General features: G+C 40.1%; 1 protein-coding gene across 4 annotated transcripts; it reads right to left on the bottom strand.

The window, feature by feature from the left end:
- Positions 1-39: 39 nt before the first annotated feature.
- Inip (INTS3 and NABP interacting protein) lies at positions 40-10,023 on the bottom strand. Of its 4 annotated transcripts, none has more exons than XM_050132048.1 (6): positions 9,849-10,000; positions 8,575-8,655; positions 3,112-3,214; positions 1,349-1,439; positions 751-877; positions 40-528 (listed from the first exon to the last, which is right to left on the bottom strand). In XM_050132048.1, exons 2-5 carry the CDS (start codon positions 8,597-8,599, stop codon positions 782-784), a joined length of 315 nt encoding a protein of 104 aa, XP_049988005.1. In that variant the 5' UTR covers positions 8,600-8,655; positions 9,849-10,000; the 3' UTR covers positions 40-528; positions 751-781. The 4 variants fall into 4 exon arrangements, with proteins under 4 accessions (XP_049988005.1, XP_049988004.1, XP_049988007.1 ...); XM_050132049.1 differs by lacking the exon at positions 40-528 and adding an exon at positions 1,973-2,031 and having other exon boundaries at positions 824-877; positions 9,849-10,023; XM_050132047.1 differs by having other exon boundaries at positions 40-877.
- Positions 10,024-17,060: the final 7,037 nt, after the last annotated feature.

Below are 17,060 nucleotides of genomic sequence, written 5' to 3'. Positions count from 1 at the left end.
GAGAATACGAATACATTTAAATACATAAAAATATATTACTTAGTTTTTCATAACAGTATTTAGTCACATCATTTATTGAAAAACAAAGATTGGTTGATAATTTAGTCTTATTTGGAGTTTTAACATTCAGAATAGGAGAACGAGTTATAGCTCAGAGTATTTCTAGATATGTTGCTTCTGAACACAAGAAACCAAAAGTATGTTTGTAATGTAAGACTATTGTTCACATTTTTAAATAGCACCCTCATTTCTTTAAAGTTAGGACTATAAATGGTCCTTGTTTGGTTTTGGTATTTTGTTTTTTGAGGCAGTTTCATGTACCTCAGACTGGTCTCAAAAATCACTACCTAAGCAAGGATGGTTTTGAACTTCTGATCTTCCTGCCTGTCTCTCCAGTGCCAAGATTACCGGAATGCCTATCAGAGCTTGTTTGTGCAGTGCTGGGTCAAATCCAGGGCTTCATGCGTGCGACATTCGGTCCAACTTCTTGAAGGTGGTGAAGATTTTATGAAAATAAGCAATTTAAGTCTGAGAATAAAGAGTCAAATGGTAATACAAAAAAGTTAGTCACAGGCAGCACAAACAATTCTGCCAACCATACCGCGTTCACAGTTCTCAGCATCCCAGCTTCCCTTCTTTCTTCACTCTCACTTATCCTTTCTTTAAAGAAACAGAAAACTAAATCCCCCAAAGTCCTCAAAGTCAGAGTTTGTATAGCACCCAATGAGAGCTTTGACATCTGATACTAACTACAAGGTCCCTCTGATCATAGATCCTTTCTTCATTCTGGGTCAAGGCGTGGTAAGACAGGAAGGATAAGATTCCCAAATGCCGAGTCTTGAGTTATGAAGTATCCAGACGAATGTGCGTGAGCATGCTGAGAAAGATTTAAGAAAAGACAGTTTTAAATGCTATTAAGAAGACGGTTTTTCCAACTAAGGCACTTAGGAGGCCGAGACAGGCAGATCTTGTGAGTTCAAGACCAGCCTGGTCTACAAGAGCTAGTTCCAGGACAGCTCCGAAGCTACTGAGAAACCCTGTCTCCAAAACAAAAATAAATATAAACTGAAGTAATCTTACTCCAGTTCTGTGATTTTGCTTAAAAGCAAAGGCAATTACACTATACCTTTCAAATTTTTATTTTTTAAGTTTTATGAAATACGGTTTTGCAATGCAGCTTAGGCCTCCCGTTCCACCCCTGAAGTAACGTCAGTTCCTCGTGACATGTGGACGTCAGCACACCACTGCGACTGTGTGTGCAGCGTGTTTATTGACATCGCTCCACTGAGTTACAAAATTCTAGAACCTGCAACTCTCTATAAGACCTGACTAGGTTCATTTTGCTCACCTGCAGAGCTGCCTTCTGCTGGGCTGCAATGTGCTGCTGCTCAGCATGGTCCCGGAAGTCCTTGTTAAGAGAGGGTCTGGAGAGGGAGATGCTAAAATGGAAATCTTGGTTACTTGGCTACTGAACAAAAGGTATCCTTATCTCAAAAAAAAAAAAAAAAAAAAGTATACAAGGGATTTTAGAATGGAACATTTTTATTATAGTAAATTGAATTTTAAAATTGAGGTGTAGCTACTACTTAAAAATTGTACATATTTATGGTTACAGTGTTTTAGTATTAGTTTACATTAAAAATTAAGCAAACCAAAATAACCTATCCATCATGTCACATGCCAATGTGATGATGATGATGATTATAAAAGATCTCTCAATAATTTTCAGGTACTAACTAACCATCGTGCTGTATAGTAATCCTGAAGAGAATCATCTGGTGTTTTTGTTTTCTGTGTGTAGTACTAGAAATTATACCCAAACCTCAGGCACAGTAAGCACACTAAACCACAGAATTAATCCCTAAGCCTTTTTGTACATATGCTGAATCACACAGTCTTCATTACATATTACTTTAAAATTTTTTTTAATTTGTTTGTTTTTGTCAGACATATGGAGATCAGTTCTCTATACCATGTTCGAGGTAAGAGCCTCCTGTCCCACTGAGCCATCTCACAGGTCCTGTGTATTCTCTATAAAGATACAAAGAATTTCGAAGCTGAACATGGTGGTGCCTGCCTGTAACATCAGGGTTGGGGGTGGACAGAGGAGGACCTTAGGTTCCAAGCCAGTCTAGACTACACAGCAAAACAGTATCTCATAAAATTTAAAAAGTGACCTTCTAGGGCTAGAGAGGTGGCTCAGAGGTTAAGAGCACTGGCTACTCTTCCAGAGGTCCTGAGTTCAATTCCCAGGAACCACGTGGTGGCTCACAACCACCTGTAAAGAGGTCTGGTGTCCTCTTCTGGTTTGTAGGCAGAACACCATATATATAATAAATTAATAAATCTTTTTAAAAATGACCTTCTAGAATAAAAGCACATTCTCTCCTCTTCCTATTATCTGCATTAATTCATGAAGAAAGCCTATGCTATTTTATGGTATTTAAAGTAATATAAAGTATTTAAAGTAATATAAAGTAATATATATAAAGTAATATTTAAAGTAATATAAAGTATTTAAAGTAATATAAAGTAATATAGATCCATAATTTACAACCCCTTACTTTTAACTATATTTGAAGTACCTCTGTCTACCATCATCCTTACTAATATTATTTTGTTTGTTTGCTTTTTGTTTTTTAAGACAAGGTCTCACTATGTAGCTCTGGCCATCCTGTACCTCATTCTGTAGACCAAGCTGGCCTCCCAGTGCTAGGATTAAAGGTGTGCACCACCATAAACGTTTAAAACATTAAAAACAGCGTGACTGCTTATCAACAGCAGAAGCACACTTCTCTGTCTGTATAATTAAACTCAGAATACTATATCTACAGTTTGAACAACTATCAGGAGACTCTGGAGCAGCTACTAGACAGCTGGCTCTGTGCTAAGCACTAGGGATACTCAGATGTGCAGAACAAATCTCAGACAACAGCAGTTACGATGAAATGTGATGCACATGACATACTAGGAGTGAGCAGACTACGAACACAAATGGGGTTTTGGTAAGGAGAAGCTTAGAGTGTAGACCTAATTCTAACAGTAACGAGACCTCCAAAGAGCGCTAGGCAGTGCCTTTCTCTTTAAAGTATGATTAATAATAATCAATACCTAGCTCCAGGGTGACTTGCTGAAGATTGGTTCTGCATAAGTAATTTTCTTTTCTCTTTGTCCAGTTCAGCCAAGATCGCAACTCTATTTTTATTTTGAAAACCTAAAGAAAAAAGAAGGAAGGGGGAAGAAGACGCATTTTAGACCAAGACCATGTAGAAGCCAGAAAGCAAAATCCCTATTCTCTCACCCTACAAGCCATTTCCCAGCAGCTTTAAGAGCATTATACATTACCAGATGTGGTGGCAAACGTAATCCTAGCACTGAGAGGTAGAGTTCAAGGCCAGCCAAACCCAAGTTCAAACCCAAAGGGGTTGGTGTAGGGAGTTAGCTTAATTGGCAGAGTTGCAAAGCCCTGGGTTTGCTCTCCAATACAGTGTGAATTAGACGGTGGCAGAGGCAGAAAGATCAAAAGCTCAAGGTCATCTTTGGCTTCGCACCACCTTCAAGGGCAGCCTGGGTGCATGCATACAGATGGTTCAGTAGTTAGGTGCACTGGTTGCTCTTCCAGAAGACCTGGGTTCAATTCCAAGCACCCACTCACAATAGTTAGTCCAGTTCCAAGGCAATCTTTGGAACTCTGTGAGCACAGGGCACAAATAAGGTGCCCACACATACACGTAAACAAAACACCCACACATAATATTTTAAAAAAGAATCAAAGCAAACAAAACAAAAACCCAATAAGCATAATAGATGGGTACAAAATAAAAGGATTTTTAAGATTTATGTTTGCAAAAGCGGGGCCTACGCCTTGTACATACCATGTACAAGCACTCTTCCACTAACTACAATTCTAGCACCAAGACTGATTTAAATAATTCTACTCACCAAGGTATGAATTACAGCATTTGTTTTGGACAAAATTTGTGGGCCCAAACTATTGCACAGGCAAATCTACAGGCATGCGGATTCTTACATGAAGGAAAAAGTATTTTGCAGGCTGGAGATGGCCTAGCCATTATCCAGAGGCCTGAGTTCAATTCCCGGCAACCACATGGTGGCTCACAACCATCTATAGCGGGATCTGATGCCTTCTTCTGGCATAAAGGTGTGCGTGCAGCAGCTAGAGCACTCATACACATAAAATTAATAAGTCTTAAAAAAACAAATACTATGCATACTCAGGTCAAATTCATTCAAAAATGATGTTATTTTTTGAAGGAACAGCTGCAGAATCACAACTGACAGACCAGAAAGCAAATCTAAGAAACAGAGCACACAGCCGGGCGGTGGTGGCACACGCCTTTAATCCCAGCACTTGGGAGGCAGAGGCAGGCGGATCTCTGGGAGTTTGAGGCCAGCCTGGTCTATAGAGCAAATTCCAGGATAGGCTCCAAAGCCACAGAGAAACCTTGTCTCTGTTCTTGTTATACCACAAAATTCTAATAATAGCAGACTCCTTTTTAATAACTAACAGTGACTGTACATTCTAGCATTTCTAAAAAGATGATTTTATGAGCTTTCTGGACACACTCCATTTCCCGCTGACACACTCCCTGGTGAAAACAGGGCACCAACATCAACGGTCATGTCACTGAAATGCCCCCTTCTCTAGTGAAAAGTGGGTCAGGCAGGCCAAGAATGGAATGTCCAGGTAACATGAACTTATCCCAAGTACAGCAGAAACAAAACAGACTAGCTTTGTACGTGGCAGGACCTACACTGCTCGCCAATGTCATTCACTGCTTGGTCATACAAGAGCAAAGCAAGCTAATGATGTCACTGATGATGTGGTCTAATCTATAAAGCCTCTCTCCTGTAAGAAAGATGCTAATGATGTCACTGATGATGAGGTCTATAGTTTATAAAGCCTCTCTCACGTAATAAAGATGCACCACAAAGCTGGGCAGGATGACTTGCACTTGGGAGGTGGAAGCAGCAGGATCAGGTATTCGAGGCTATTTTCAGAAGTGCAGCAAGGTTTTGAAGCTAGCCTGAGCTACGTCAGACCCTATTATAAAAAAAATAATAATAATAATAAATAAAATAAAGGGCACAACAGACCTGGAATATCTTACTGTAAGAAGGCAAGATGTCTTTATTATTAAAAAAAAAAACTCAATTTAAATATTAAAAAGAGAGCAGTCAGCCAGTAATCTTAGTACCAGAGCTCAAGCAGGAAGACTGCTAGGACTTCCAGGCCAACCTGGACTACTGGTAATGAATGAATTCTAAGCCAGAATAAGATAAAAATAAAAAGAGAGGGAGAGAGACAAGAGGAGGTGATAGCGAGAGCTACAGATGGAGTAACTGGTGGTGGCTGCAGGGCAACTATTAGGCTTTTGAAATTCCCAGGTACTTTTATTGTGAAGAAGCTACATTATATGGCAACTAATATTTTAAAATGAGCCCATAGCCAGAATAGAAATTTCTTTTTGGAAAAATTTTTTAAAGGATTTTCACTTGCTTACTAAGTAACTTTTATAACTGGATATGGTATTTCAGAATCCTTACAAATTAAAAAACCTTCAAATTAAACTCCTTCCAAATGCAGACATTATTTTGGTCTAACCTCTAGTATGTCCTTGTATTTCAATAAGCCCTATATAACATTATACAGATTAAATAATGCAAACTAAGAAAAACTATCATATTATACATGATGTTCAAATTCAATGAAAACTTTAAGACTATTATAGCTGAAACCTTAAGCAAGATACCGTGCTGATACTGTAACCCTGGTACTTGAAGAGCAGAGTACCTTCAGGAGGAAAGGCTCTGTTGTTTGCATCTTCTGAGCTTGTCTTACCCTTCTGAAAAGTATCCTTCCCTTTTAAAGCTTTAGATCTAAACTGGGTGTAGTGGCAACAACACCTTTGATCCCAGAACTCCAGGAGGCAGGCAGATCCAGAGTTCTGAGGCAAACCGAATTTACATATATATTGAGTTTCAGGCCACCCAAGTCGACACAGTGAGACTCTGCCTCAAAAACAAAAAAATAAAAATAAAACAAAAACCCAATCAGACAACAACAATACCATGACCTAACGTAGTATGAGTTTTGAGCAAAATATTTATACTATGAAAGTATATAAAAGCCAGCAAATACTATTTAAGTACTAATAATTTCTTCAAACTTGAAACTTAAGGCAAACTAGTTAAGTCTGGTTATATGAGATAAGGTACAACCTTTTCTCATTTTCTTTCCCTTTCAGAATTCTTACAAACTCAACTAATTAAGCAAAAGGTTATACTCACTAATGAGATCCCTGTGAGGTTTTTGTTTGTTTGTTTGGCTTTCACAACAGGGTTCTCTGTAGTTTTGGAGCCTGTCCTGGAACTAGCTCTTGTGGACAAGGCTGGCCTCGAACTCAGGGATCTACCTGCCTCTGCCTCCTAAGTGCTAAGATTAAAGGCACCAGAGCCCGGCTGAGATTGTTCTTTAGTACCTATGGTCTCATGCTATAACTTGTATCACCGTGTTCACTCTTAGCACAAGGATTGTTTACTGTATTATACAATAGGAACTATAATAACCTCATGTCTGTCAAATACAATTTCTTTAGAATGAAACACTAAAATACTTTCACTTTTCAAATAAATCCTATTTCACTGTGGTAATTTGAATGTAATTGGCCTCCAAAGGTCATAGGGGGTGGCACTATTAAGCCGTGTGGCTTTGTTGATGAACTGTTGCTTTTAAGTCTCCACATGCTCAAGCCATGCCCAGTATCCCAATTCACTTCCTGTTGCCTGCAAGATGTAGAACTCTCAGCTCTTTCTCCAGCATCTACCTACATGCTGCTATGCTTCTCTCCATGATGACAATGGACTAAACTTCTGCAACTGTAGGCCACCCAATTAAATGTTTTACTTTATAAGAGTATAGGTGGTCATGGTGTCTCTTCACAGCAACAGAAACCCTAACTAAGACAGAAGTTGGTACCACGATATAACAGGCCTGACCACGTGTTTGCTGGAAGGGATACGGACCTTGGAACTGTGAATTAGAAATGGACTCTTTAGTTTTCATTTTGGCTCAGTTTTGGCAGGCGGTGGGAAGTACTGAGAATGTAATACAAACTACTTTAACCAGTACCTTTCTAATTTAATTTTTAAAAGAAGTTAAAGATAAATACAATGTTTACCTGTGATGATGTGTCAAAAATACCTAAAAGTCATACAATTCAGACCTGATATGGAAAGAGACCCATTTCAAGGTTTGTGCATAAAAATACTTAAAAATAACCCCAGTACTCCAGTACTTGGGACGCATAGGCAGGCGATCCCTCTGAGTTTGAGGCCAGCCTGGCCTAAAGAGCAAGTTCCAGGGCAGCTAGGGTTGTTACAGAGAAACCATCTCAAAAAAAAAAAAAAAAAAAAAAAAAAAAAAAAAAAAAAAAAAAAAAAGAAAAGAAAAAAAAACTCATAAATACTTACAACATGATATACAATATTTTCTAAAGACTAAATTTTATGAGCCAGGTGTGGCGGCCCGTGTTTTTAATCCCAGCACTACGAAAGCAAGCAGATCCCCATGCTGAAGGCCAATCTGGTCTATACAGTGAGTTCCAGGCCACCAAGACTACATAGGAAGACCTTGTCTCTATAAATAATAAAAAGTAACAGGTGGGGCTGGAGAGATGGCTCAGCAGTTAAGAGCATTGCCTGCTCTTCCAAAGGTTCCCAGCAACCACATGGTGGCTCACAACCATCTGTAATGAGGTCTGTGCCCTCTTCTGGCCAGCAGGCCTACATGCAGACAGAATACTGTATACATAATAATAATAATAAAAAAAGTAACAGGTGAAATGACTGAAGTTTTTATAGCAATGAAGATAAAGTCATGGTTATTATCATATGACAGCTTAAAAATAACAGTGATTTCAAATAGAGGAGCAAGAAAACTGATGCCAGAGGATTAAGTGTATGATGCAGGCCAGGGAAATGATTCAGTGATTAAGCACTTGTTCCCCAAACCGTGAGGATCAGGGTTCAGATTCCTACATCTCACATATATGTTGGGTGGGCATAATGCCCACCTGTAATTCCAGCCTCGGAAGGTGGAGAAAGGGGACGCTAGTGAGAGAAAGCCATATCAGCGAGCTCTTGATTGGACTGAGAGACCCTGCCTCGATGAATTAGGTGAAGAGTGATGACGACGATTCTTCATGTCAACCTTCCAGACTCCATATGCGCGCATGCCCACCCCCACAAACATGCACCCATGCATGCAAACATGCATATACACTGATGCATAACATACAAAAATAAATGGAAAAAAAAGGTTTACAATGTGAATCACTAATCTTAACAGGTTAAAACACAGAATTAGTAATAGTCAAAAATGTGTAGCTGATATAGTGTTAAATTGATTTTAAATTGGGGACTTCCACTTTGCTATTCATTCTTTAATTCTGGTTGCAGTAACTGTTCTATACTAAATGTTGTCTACTTCAAATACATTTAATGTATGAGGGAAAAGTTCCTAGTAATAACAGAAATCCCAGCATGCATTACCTTGTCCTGAAGGATTTGCTGCCATCTTCCTATTCTGTTTCAATTATATTCAGTGGCCACTGATCAGCACTTTACAATCATCTGTAAAAAAGTTTATGTGCACACATAAAATGCACTGGCCTTAAAAGACAGTCTCAAAATTGTGACAAACTGCTGGGCTGAGCTCGGTTTCTTAGTCTCTAGAAAGATACCCGTAAAAAACAAAGACTTAAATCAGAAGTTTAACTCTGCAAATTCCTCATGCACTTTATTAAATGAGCAGTTTTTAGTATTGAAGCTGTTAATAACAATATTTAGCATTACTTTAATTTACATCATTAAGATGTATTTATCATATACCTTTTGAAAGTGTCCATATGATCAGTGCTAGGAAGAAAAATAAAACTATAAAAAAAATTACTCTGTTCATTTTTTAAAAAATATCCCAGCTCTGTTGGCAAAAGAAAAGAAACTGCTCTGGATCATAGCCTGTGTAAGATGTTTCCAAAACATGTTTTTAATGAACATCTTTATACGCCTCGTTTGTGTGTTTGTGTGTGACCAGTGGCGAGCCCTGCTCCATCACCCTCCACCTTGTCCCCCTGAAGCAGGGTTTCTCAGTGAGCCTGGAGCTAGACTGGCAGCCAGAAATCCTCACCTATCCTCGCGTCTCTGCTTTCCTTAGGCGCTACAGCTACACTGGCTTCTGAGGTGGACGCTGGGGATTCAGACTCAGATCCTAAAGCTTGGGCAGCAAGTGCTCTTACCAGCAGGGCCACCTCCCTCGCCCCAAGCCTGCTGATTTCTAACTTTAGAAATTAAGTTTTGTATTAAATAGTATCGAAATTAAAAGATGATTTTTTTCATTCAAGTAATCACACTGGGGGTGTGACTGGGGGGAACCAATTTAACAAATGCGCTCTTTAAAACTTGGGTAACCCCAGCTCGAAAGGATGAGGCAGAATAACTGCGAGTACCAGGCCAACCCGGGCTACAAGGCCAGACCCTAACTCAAAAACATGGCGTGAACAGGGTTGCGGAAGCAGAGAGCAAATTGTTGAGCGAAAGTAAAGACAAGGGCTCGAAGCAGAAGCCGGGTGTAAACGAATCGCGTCTCCTACGGCTGGAGCACCATGTGAGCAAAGCCGGCTAACAGAGAAGGCGAGCAGGGCCACCCGAGAAAGGGAAAGGCGGTCCCTGCCCGCGGGTGAGGCCCGCTCGTCCGTCCGCACGAGGCCGCTGTCCCGGGCGGCGCCCGGGCCACGCTCCTGGCGTCACCATTCCGTTGCACTTACCCGGATGCGAGGAGTCTCGAGAAACCTCGCTGTCCGGTCACGGCTGTGCCGGGGTGGGGGGCGCCCACGCGGAACTCTGCACGAGCACAACGGAGCGCCGCACTACAACCTTCCCGCCCGCACCAGCTTCCGCCCTCTGACTGACAGAGGCTGAGAAAGCGGAAGTCCCGCCTACAGCCTGGACGCGACGGACGCTACGCCCGGCGATTCGTGGTTTAAGGGCTTCTCCGGCGGGAAAGGGTTTCCCTTCCGAAGAACGACAGTCGAGGAGGCTCACGGGAGATGCAGGCTGTAGTGAGGGGGGTGGTGCCGGGTTCCTAGCACCTAAATTGACGTTTTAGTCTTCCAGGTTGGTAGACTGGATGTTGGTCTGTCAAGATCTAAACCTGGTGCTAATCCACTTCAACAGAGCCTCAGGAGGCTCAGTTCACGTTCACGTTTTAACAACCATCCCAGAAATATTTTTATTCACACACAAAAAAGCACTAAGCTGTTACAAATTTTTACTACTATGCAAAATCTGCATTTTAATAATGAAATTCTGCGGGCTGTTGTGGCGCACTCCTTTAATCCCAGCACTCTAGAAGACAGAGACTGTTGGCACTGGTCGACACTGCGAGCTCCAGGACAGTCAGGACTGCACAGAGACACTGTCTCAAAAGCAAACAAACACAAAAAGTGTCACGCTAAGACTACTGAGGAATTAGATGCTGCGTTGCAGTACACTAAATCCAGATGTTTATATTAAAAAGTAAATGTTCTTTAATGTGTGTCAACGGTTCCGTGGGCATTGATCACTTTCCACAACTTGGAACTTGTGTTCTTAATAATTAATGTTTACTTTGCTCGGGATGTGGCTAAGTTGGTAGAGTACTTGCCCCGAATTAGATACCTAGCACTGGATACAACTGGGGATGGTGGAGCATATATCCTCAACAGAGCTGGGGAATTCAGGGGGAAGAGGATCTTCTGTTCGAGGTCAGACTTGGCTACATAGCAAGTTTGAGACCAGACTTGACTATATTAAACCTTATTCTTAAAATAATAATTAATTTTTGCTAATGTTATGGTGCACAGCTTTGTTATAGAGTCCATGACTGCAACAGTACGTTCAATATCAAGAATTTAGTTTGTTCTCAGCAAGAAACTGTTGAGTGTTTTCCCATGCTAGGTGCTGGCTATCTTCAGCTTATGTCTGTGCGTGATTTGTGTATTGCACTCAGAGGTGTTACTACATTCTATCCAGTAAAGAATTGAGCTAAAACCCAAAAATTCTGCTGGGGACTGAGGCTTAAATTCTTAACTTTGGCATACTGTCTTTGCTCTAGAGAAAGGAATTTCTCTGGGACTTTAAGTGATTGTCATCCATCCATCATACCCCCGCCCTTGGAGACAGGGTCTTGGTATGTGCAAAGGAGCCTTAATGCATCCTGTGTCCTAGGCTGCATACTGCCATCCTCCTGTCTCACCTTCCTGAGTGCTGGCACTTACAGGCCTGTGCCACCACACCCACCTCTGTTGACTGTTTTGGTTTTTTTTTCTTTTTTTTTTAATTGATTTTTATTGAGCTCTACATTTTTCTATGCTCCCTTCCCTGCCTCTCCCCTCCCCACTTCAACCTTCCCCCAAGGTTCCCATGCTCCCAATTTACTCAAGAGTTCTTGTCTTTTCCTATTTGCCATGTATTTTAGATCCATGTAAGTCTTTCTTAGTGTCCTCATTGTTGTCTGAGTTCTCTGGAATTGTGGTTTGTAGTCTAGTTTTCATTGCTTTATTTTAAAACCCACCTATGAATGAGTACATGCTATAATTGTCTTCTTATATCTGGATTACCTCACTCAAAATAATGTTTTCTAGCTCCATCCATTTTCCTGCAAAATTCAAGATGTTGTTATTTTTCTGCTGTGTAGTACTCCGTTGTGTAAATGTACCACATTTTCCTTATCCATTTTTTGGTCGAGTGCCATTTAGGTTGTTTCTACGTTCTGGCTATGACAAACAATGCTGCTAAGAACATAGTTGAGCACATGTCCTTTTGATACAATTGAGCATCCTTTGGAAATATACTTAGAAGTGGTATTACTGGGTCTTGAGGAAGCTTGTTTCCTAATTTTCTAAGTAATCACCATACTAACACCAAAAAGGGCTGTACCAGCTTGCATTCCCACCAGCAATGCAGAAGTGTTCCCTTTTCTCCACAACCTTTCTAGCATAAGTTGTCATCAGTGTTTTTGATCTTGGCCATTCTTACAGGTGTAAGATGGAATCTCAGAGTTGTTTTGATTTGCATTTCTCTGATGACTAAGGATGCTGAACATTTCCTTAACTGTCTTTCAGCCATTTTAGATTCCTTGTTGAGAATTCTCTGTTTAGGTCTGTCTCCATTTTTTTTTTTTTTTTTGGAGTATGTGTTCTTTTGATGACCAATTTCTTGAGTTCTTTGTATGTTTTGGAGATCCAACCTCTGTCTGATTTGGGGTTTGCGAAGGTCCTTTTCCATTCTATAGGCTGTCATTTTGTCTTGTTGACCATGTCCTTTGCTTTACAAAAGCTTTTCAGTTTCAGGAGGTCCCATTTATTAATTGTTTCCCTCAGTGTCTGTGTTGCTGGGGTTATATTTAGGCAGTGGTCTCCCGTGTCAGTGAGTTCAAGTGTACTTCCCACTTTCTCTTCTATAAGGTTCAGTGTGGCAGGCTTTATGTCGAGGTTTTTGATCCATTTGGACTTGAGTTTTGTGCATTGTGATACATATGTATCTATTTTCATTCTTCTACATGTTGATATCCAGTTAAGCCAGTACCGTTTGTTAAATATTCTTTCTTTTTTTTCCATTTGATATTTTTGTTTATTTGTCAAAAATCAGATATTTGAAGGAGTGTGGATTAATATCTGAGTCTTCTATTCAGTTCCCTTGGTCCTCCTCTCTGTTCTTATGTCAATGCTAGGCTGTTTTCAGTACTGTAGCGCTGTAGTAAAGTTTAAAGTCAGGGATTGTGATGCCTCCAGAACTTCTTTTATTGTACAGGATTGTTTGGGCTATCCTGGGTTTTTTGCTTTTCCATATGAAGTTGAGTACTGTTCTTTTGAGGTCTGTGAAGAATTTTGCTGGGATTTTGATGAATCTATAGATAAGATTGCCATTTTTACTATGTTAATTCTGCCTAACCAAGAGCATCAGAGATCTTTCCCCTTTGGGGTGTCTTCTTCAATTTCTTTCTTCAAAGATTTAATGTTCATGTCATACAAGTTTTCCACTTGTTTGGTTAGAGTTACTCAGAGATATTTTATGCTATTTGTGGCTATTGTGAAGGGTGTTGTTTCTCTCATTTCTTTCCCAGCCCTTTTATCATCTGTGTATAAGAGGGCTACTGATTTTTTTTTGAGTTAATCTTGTATCCTGCTACATTACTGAAATTTTTAATGAGTCATAGAAGTTCTTTGGTAGAATTTTTGGTATCACTTATGTAAACTATCATATTATCAGCAAACACTGAGAGTTTGACTTCTTTTCTGATTTGTATCATGTTGGTCTCCTTTTGGTGTCTTATTGCTCTAGGTAGGACCTCAAGAACTATGTTGAATAGAGATGGAGAGAGTGGACAACCTTGTCTTGTTCCTGATTTCAGTGGAATCGCTGGGAGTTTCTCTCCATTTAGTTTGGTGTTGGGTGTTGGCTTGCTGTATATTGCCTTAATTATGTTTAGGTATGTTCCTTGTATCCCTGCTCTCTCCAAAACCTTTATCATGAAGGGATGTTGTATTTTGTCAAAGGCTTTTTCAGCATCTAATGAGATGATCATGTGGTTTTTATTTTTCAATTTGCTTACATGGTGGATTACATTGACAGAATTTCGTATGTTGAACCATCCCTGCATCTCTGGATGAAGCCGATTTGATCATGATGGATGATGGTTCTCATCTGTTCTTTGATTTGATTTGCCAGTATTTTATTTAGTATTTTTGCATCAATGTTCATGAGTGAGATTAGTCTGTAATTCTCTTTCTTAGTAATGTCTTTTGTGGTTTGTGTATCAGGGTAATTGTAGCCTCATAGAAAGAGTTTGGCAATGTTCCTTCTGTTTCTATTGTGTGGAAGAATTTGAGGAGTATTGGTATTATTTCTTCTTTTAAAGTCCTGTAGAATTCTGAGGTAAAACCATCTGGGCTTTTTTTGTTGTTGTCGTTGTTAGGAGACTTTTGATGACTGTTTTTCTTTCTTCAGGAGTTATAGGTTTATTAATTTGCATATCTGGTCTTGATTTAATTTTGGTAAGTGACATTTATCCAGAAAGTTGTCCATTTCCTTTAAGTTTTCCAATTTTGCGGAGTACAGGTTTTCAAAATATGACCTGATGATTCTCTGTATTTCTTTCATGTCTATTGTTATGTCTCCTTTTTCATTTCTGATTTTATTAATTTGGATATTCTCTTTCTGACTTTTGTTAGTTTGGATAAAGGTTTGTCTCTTTTGTTGATTTTATCAAAGAACCAACTCTTTGTCTCATTGATTCTTTGTATTGTTTTCTTTGTTTCTATTTTGTTGATTTCAGCTCTCAATTTGATTATTTCCTGCCATCTAGTTCTCTTGGATGAGTTTGTTTCATTTTGTTCTAGGGTTTTTAGGTGTTCTGTTAACTCACTAGTGTGGGAATTTTCCAGCTTCTTTTTTTATTTATTTTTTATTAAAAATTTCTGCCTCCTCCCCGCCTCTGCCTCCCATTTCCCTCCCCCTCACCCAATCAAGCCCCCCTCCCTCATCAGCCCCAAGAGCAGTCAGGGTTCCCTGCCCTGTAGGAAGTGCAAGTCCTCCCCCCTCCATCCAGGTCTAGGAAGGTGAGCATCCAAACAGCCTAGGCTCCCACAAAGCCAGTACATGCAGTAGAATCAAAACCCAGTGCCATTGTTCTTGGTTTCTCAGCAGCCCTCATTGTCCACTATGTTCAGCCAGTCTGGTTTTATCCCAGGCTTTTTTAGACCCAGTCCAGCTGGTCTTGGTGAGCTCCCAATAGATAAGCCCCGATGTCTCAGTGGGTGGGTGCACCCCTCACGGTCCTGACTTCCTTGCTCATGTTCTCCCTCCTTCTGCTCCTCATTTGGACATTGGAAGCTCAATCCAGTGCTCCAATGTGGGTCTCTGTCTCTATCTCCTTCCATTGCCAGATGAAGGTTCTAAGGTGATATGCAAGATATTCATCAGTATGAAAATAGGATAGGGCCATTTCAGGCTCCCTCTCCTCAACTGCCAAGGAACTAGCTGGGGACATCTCCCTGGCCACCTGGGAACCCTTCTAGGGTCAAGTCTCTTGCCAAGTCTAAAATTGGCTCCCTTAATTAAGATATATACTTACCTGCTCCCATATCTACCCTTCCTTTATCCCACCCATCCCATTCACCCAAGTTCTTCCCATCCTCCCCTTCTCACTTTTCTCTCCCCATCTCCCCTTTCCCCCATCCTACCCCACCCCTAGTTCCCAGTTTTTGCTCGGCAATCTTGTCTACTTACAATAACCAGGAGGATAACTAATGTTTTTCTTTGGGTTCATCCTTCTTATTTAGCTTCTCAAGGATCACGAATTATAGGCTCAATGTCCTTTATTTATGGTTAGAAACCAATTATGAGTGAGTACATCCCATGTTCATTTTTTGGGTCTGGCTTACCTCACTAAGGATGGTGTTTTCTATTTCCATCCATTTGCATGCAAAATTCAAGATGTCATTGTTTTTTACCAATGAGTAGTACTCTAGTATGTATACTTTCTTCATCCATTCTTCCATCAAAGGGCATCTAGGTTGTTTCCAGATTCTGGCTATTACAAATAATGCAGCTATGAACATAGTTGAGCATATACTTTTGTAGTATGATAGGGCATCTCTTGGGTATATTCCCAACAGTGGTATTGCTATGTCCTGGTATAGGTTGATCCCGAATTTCCTGAGAAACCACCACACTGCTTTCCAAAGTGGTTGCACAAGTTTGCATTCCCATCAACAATGGATGAGTGTACCCCTTACTCCACATCCTCTCCAGCAAAGGCTATCATTGGTGTTTTTGATTTTAGCCATTCTGACAGGTAAGATGGTATCTCAAAGTTGTTTTGATTTGCATTTCCCTGATCGCTAAGGAAGTTGAGCATGACCTTAAGTGTCTTTTGGCCATTTGATCTTCTTCCGTTGAGAATTATCTGTTCAGTTCAGTGCCCCATTTTTTAATTGGGTTGATTAGCATTTTAAAGTCTAGTTTCTTGAGTTCCTTATATATTTCGGGGATCAGACCTTTGTCTGTTGTGGGGTTGGTGAAGATCTTCTCCCAGTCAGTGGGTTGCCTTTTTGCTTAGTGACAGTGTCCTTTGCTTTACAGAAACTTCTCAGTTTCAGGAGGTCCAAATTATTCAATGTTGCCCTTAATGTCTGTGCTGCTGGGGTTATATTGTAGGAAGTGGTCTCCTGTGCCCCATGTATTGTAGAGTACTTCCAACTTTCTCTTCTATCAGGTTCAGTGTGTTCAGACTGATATTGAGGTCTTTAATCCATTTGGACTTGAGTTTTGTGCATGGTGATAGATATGGATCTATTTTCAATCTTCTACAGATTGACATTCAGTTATGCCAGCACTATTTGTTGAAGATGCTTTCTTTCTTCCATTGTATACTTTTAGCTCCTTTATCAAAAATCAGGTGTTCATAGGTTTGTGGGTTAAAATCCGGGTCTTCTATTCAAATCCATTGGTCGACTTCTCTGTTTTTATGCCAATACCAAGCTGTTTTCAATACTGTAGCTCTGTAATAGAGTTTGAAGTCAGGGATGGTAATGCCTCCAGATGTTCCTTTATTGTATAAGATTGTTTTGGCTATCCTGGGTTTTTTGTTTTTCCATATAAAGTTGATTATTGTCCTCTCAAGGTCTGTGAAGAATTTTGATGGGATTTTGATGGAGATTGCATTGAATCTATAGATTGCTTTTGGTAGAATTGCCATTTTTACTATGTTGATCCTCCCAATCCAAGAGCAAAGGGGATACTTCCATTTTCTGGTGTCCTCTTCAATTTCTTTCTTCAAAGACTTAAAGTTCTTGTCAAATAGATCTTTCACTTCCTTGGTCAGAAGTTACCCTAAGATATTTTATGCTATTTGTGGCTATCATGAAAGGTGATGCTTCTTTGATTTCCCTCTCTGCTTCCTTATCTTTAGTGTAGAGGAGGGCAACTGACTTTTT

The sequence above is a fragment of the Alexandromys fortis genome, unplaced genomic scaffold (genome assembly GCF_014885135.2).
Source record: "Alexandromys fortis isolate MF-2015 unplaced genomic scaffold, M_Fortis_MF-2015_v1.1 scaffold_393, whole genome shotgun sequence".
Taxonomy (NCBI): Eukaryota; Metazoa; Chordata; class Mammalia; order Rodentia; family Cricetidae; genus Alexandromys; species Alexandromys fortis.
The sequence above is the reverse complement of the archived record's forward strand: the minus strand, read 5'-3'. Positions and strand labels throughout refer to the sequence as shown.

Coding starts and splice junctions, on each gene's coding strand:
- Inip (XM_050132047.1), bottom strand. CDS start 8,599: ATGGCAGCAAATCCTTCAGGACAAG. Junction 3,215..8,574: donor AGCAAATCCTTCAGGACAAG/GTAATGCATGCT, acceptor TTTTTTCTTTAG/GTTTTCAAAATAAAAATAGA. Junction 878..1,348: donor AGCAGAAGGCAGCTCTGCAG/GTGAGCAAAATG, acceptor AATCTTTCTCAG/CATGCTCACGCACATTCGTC.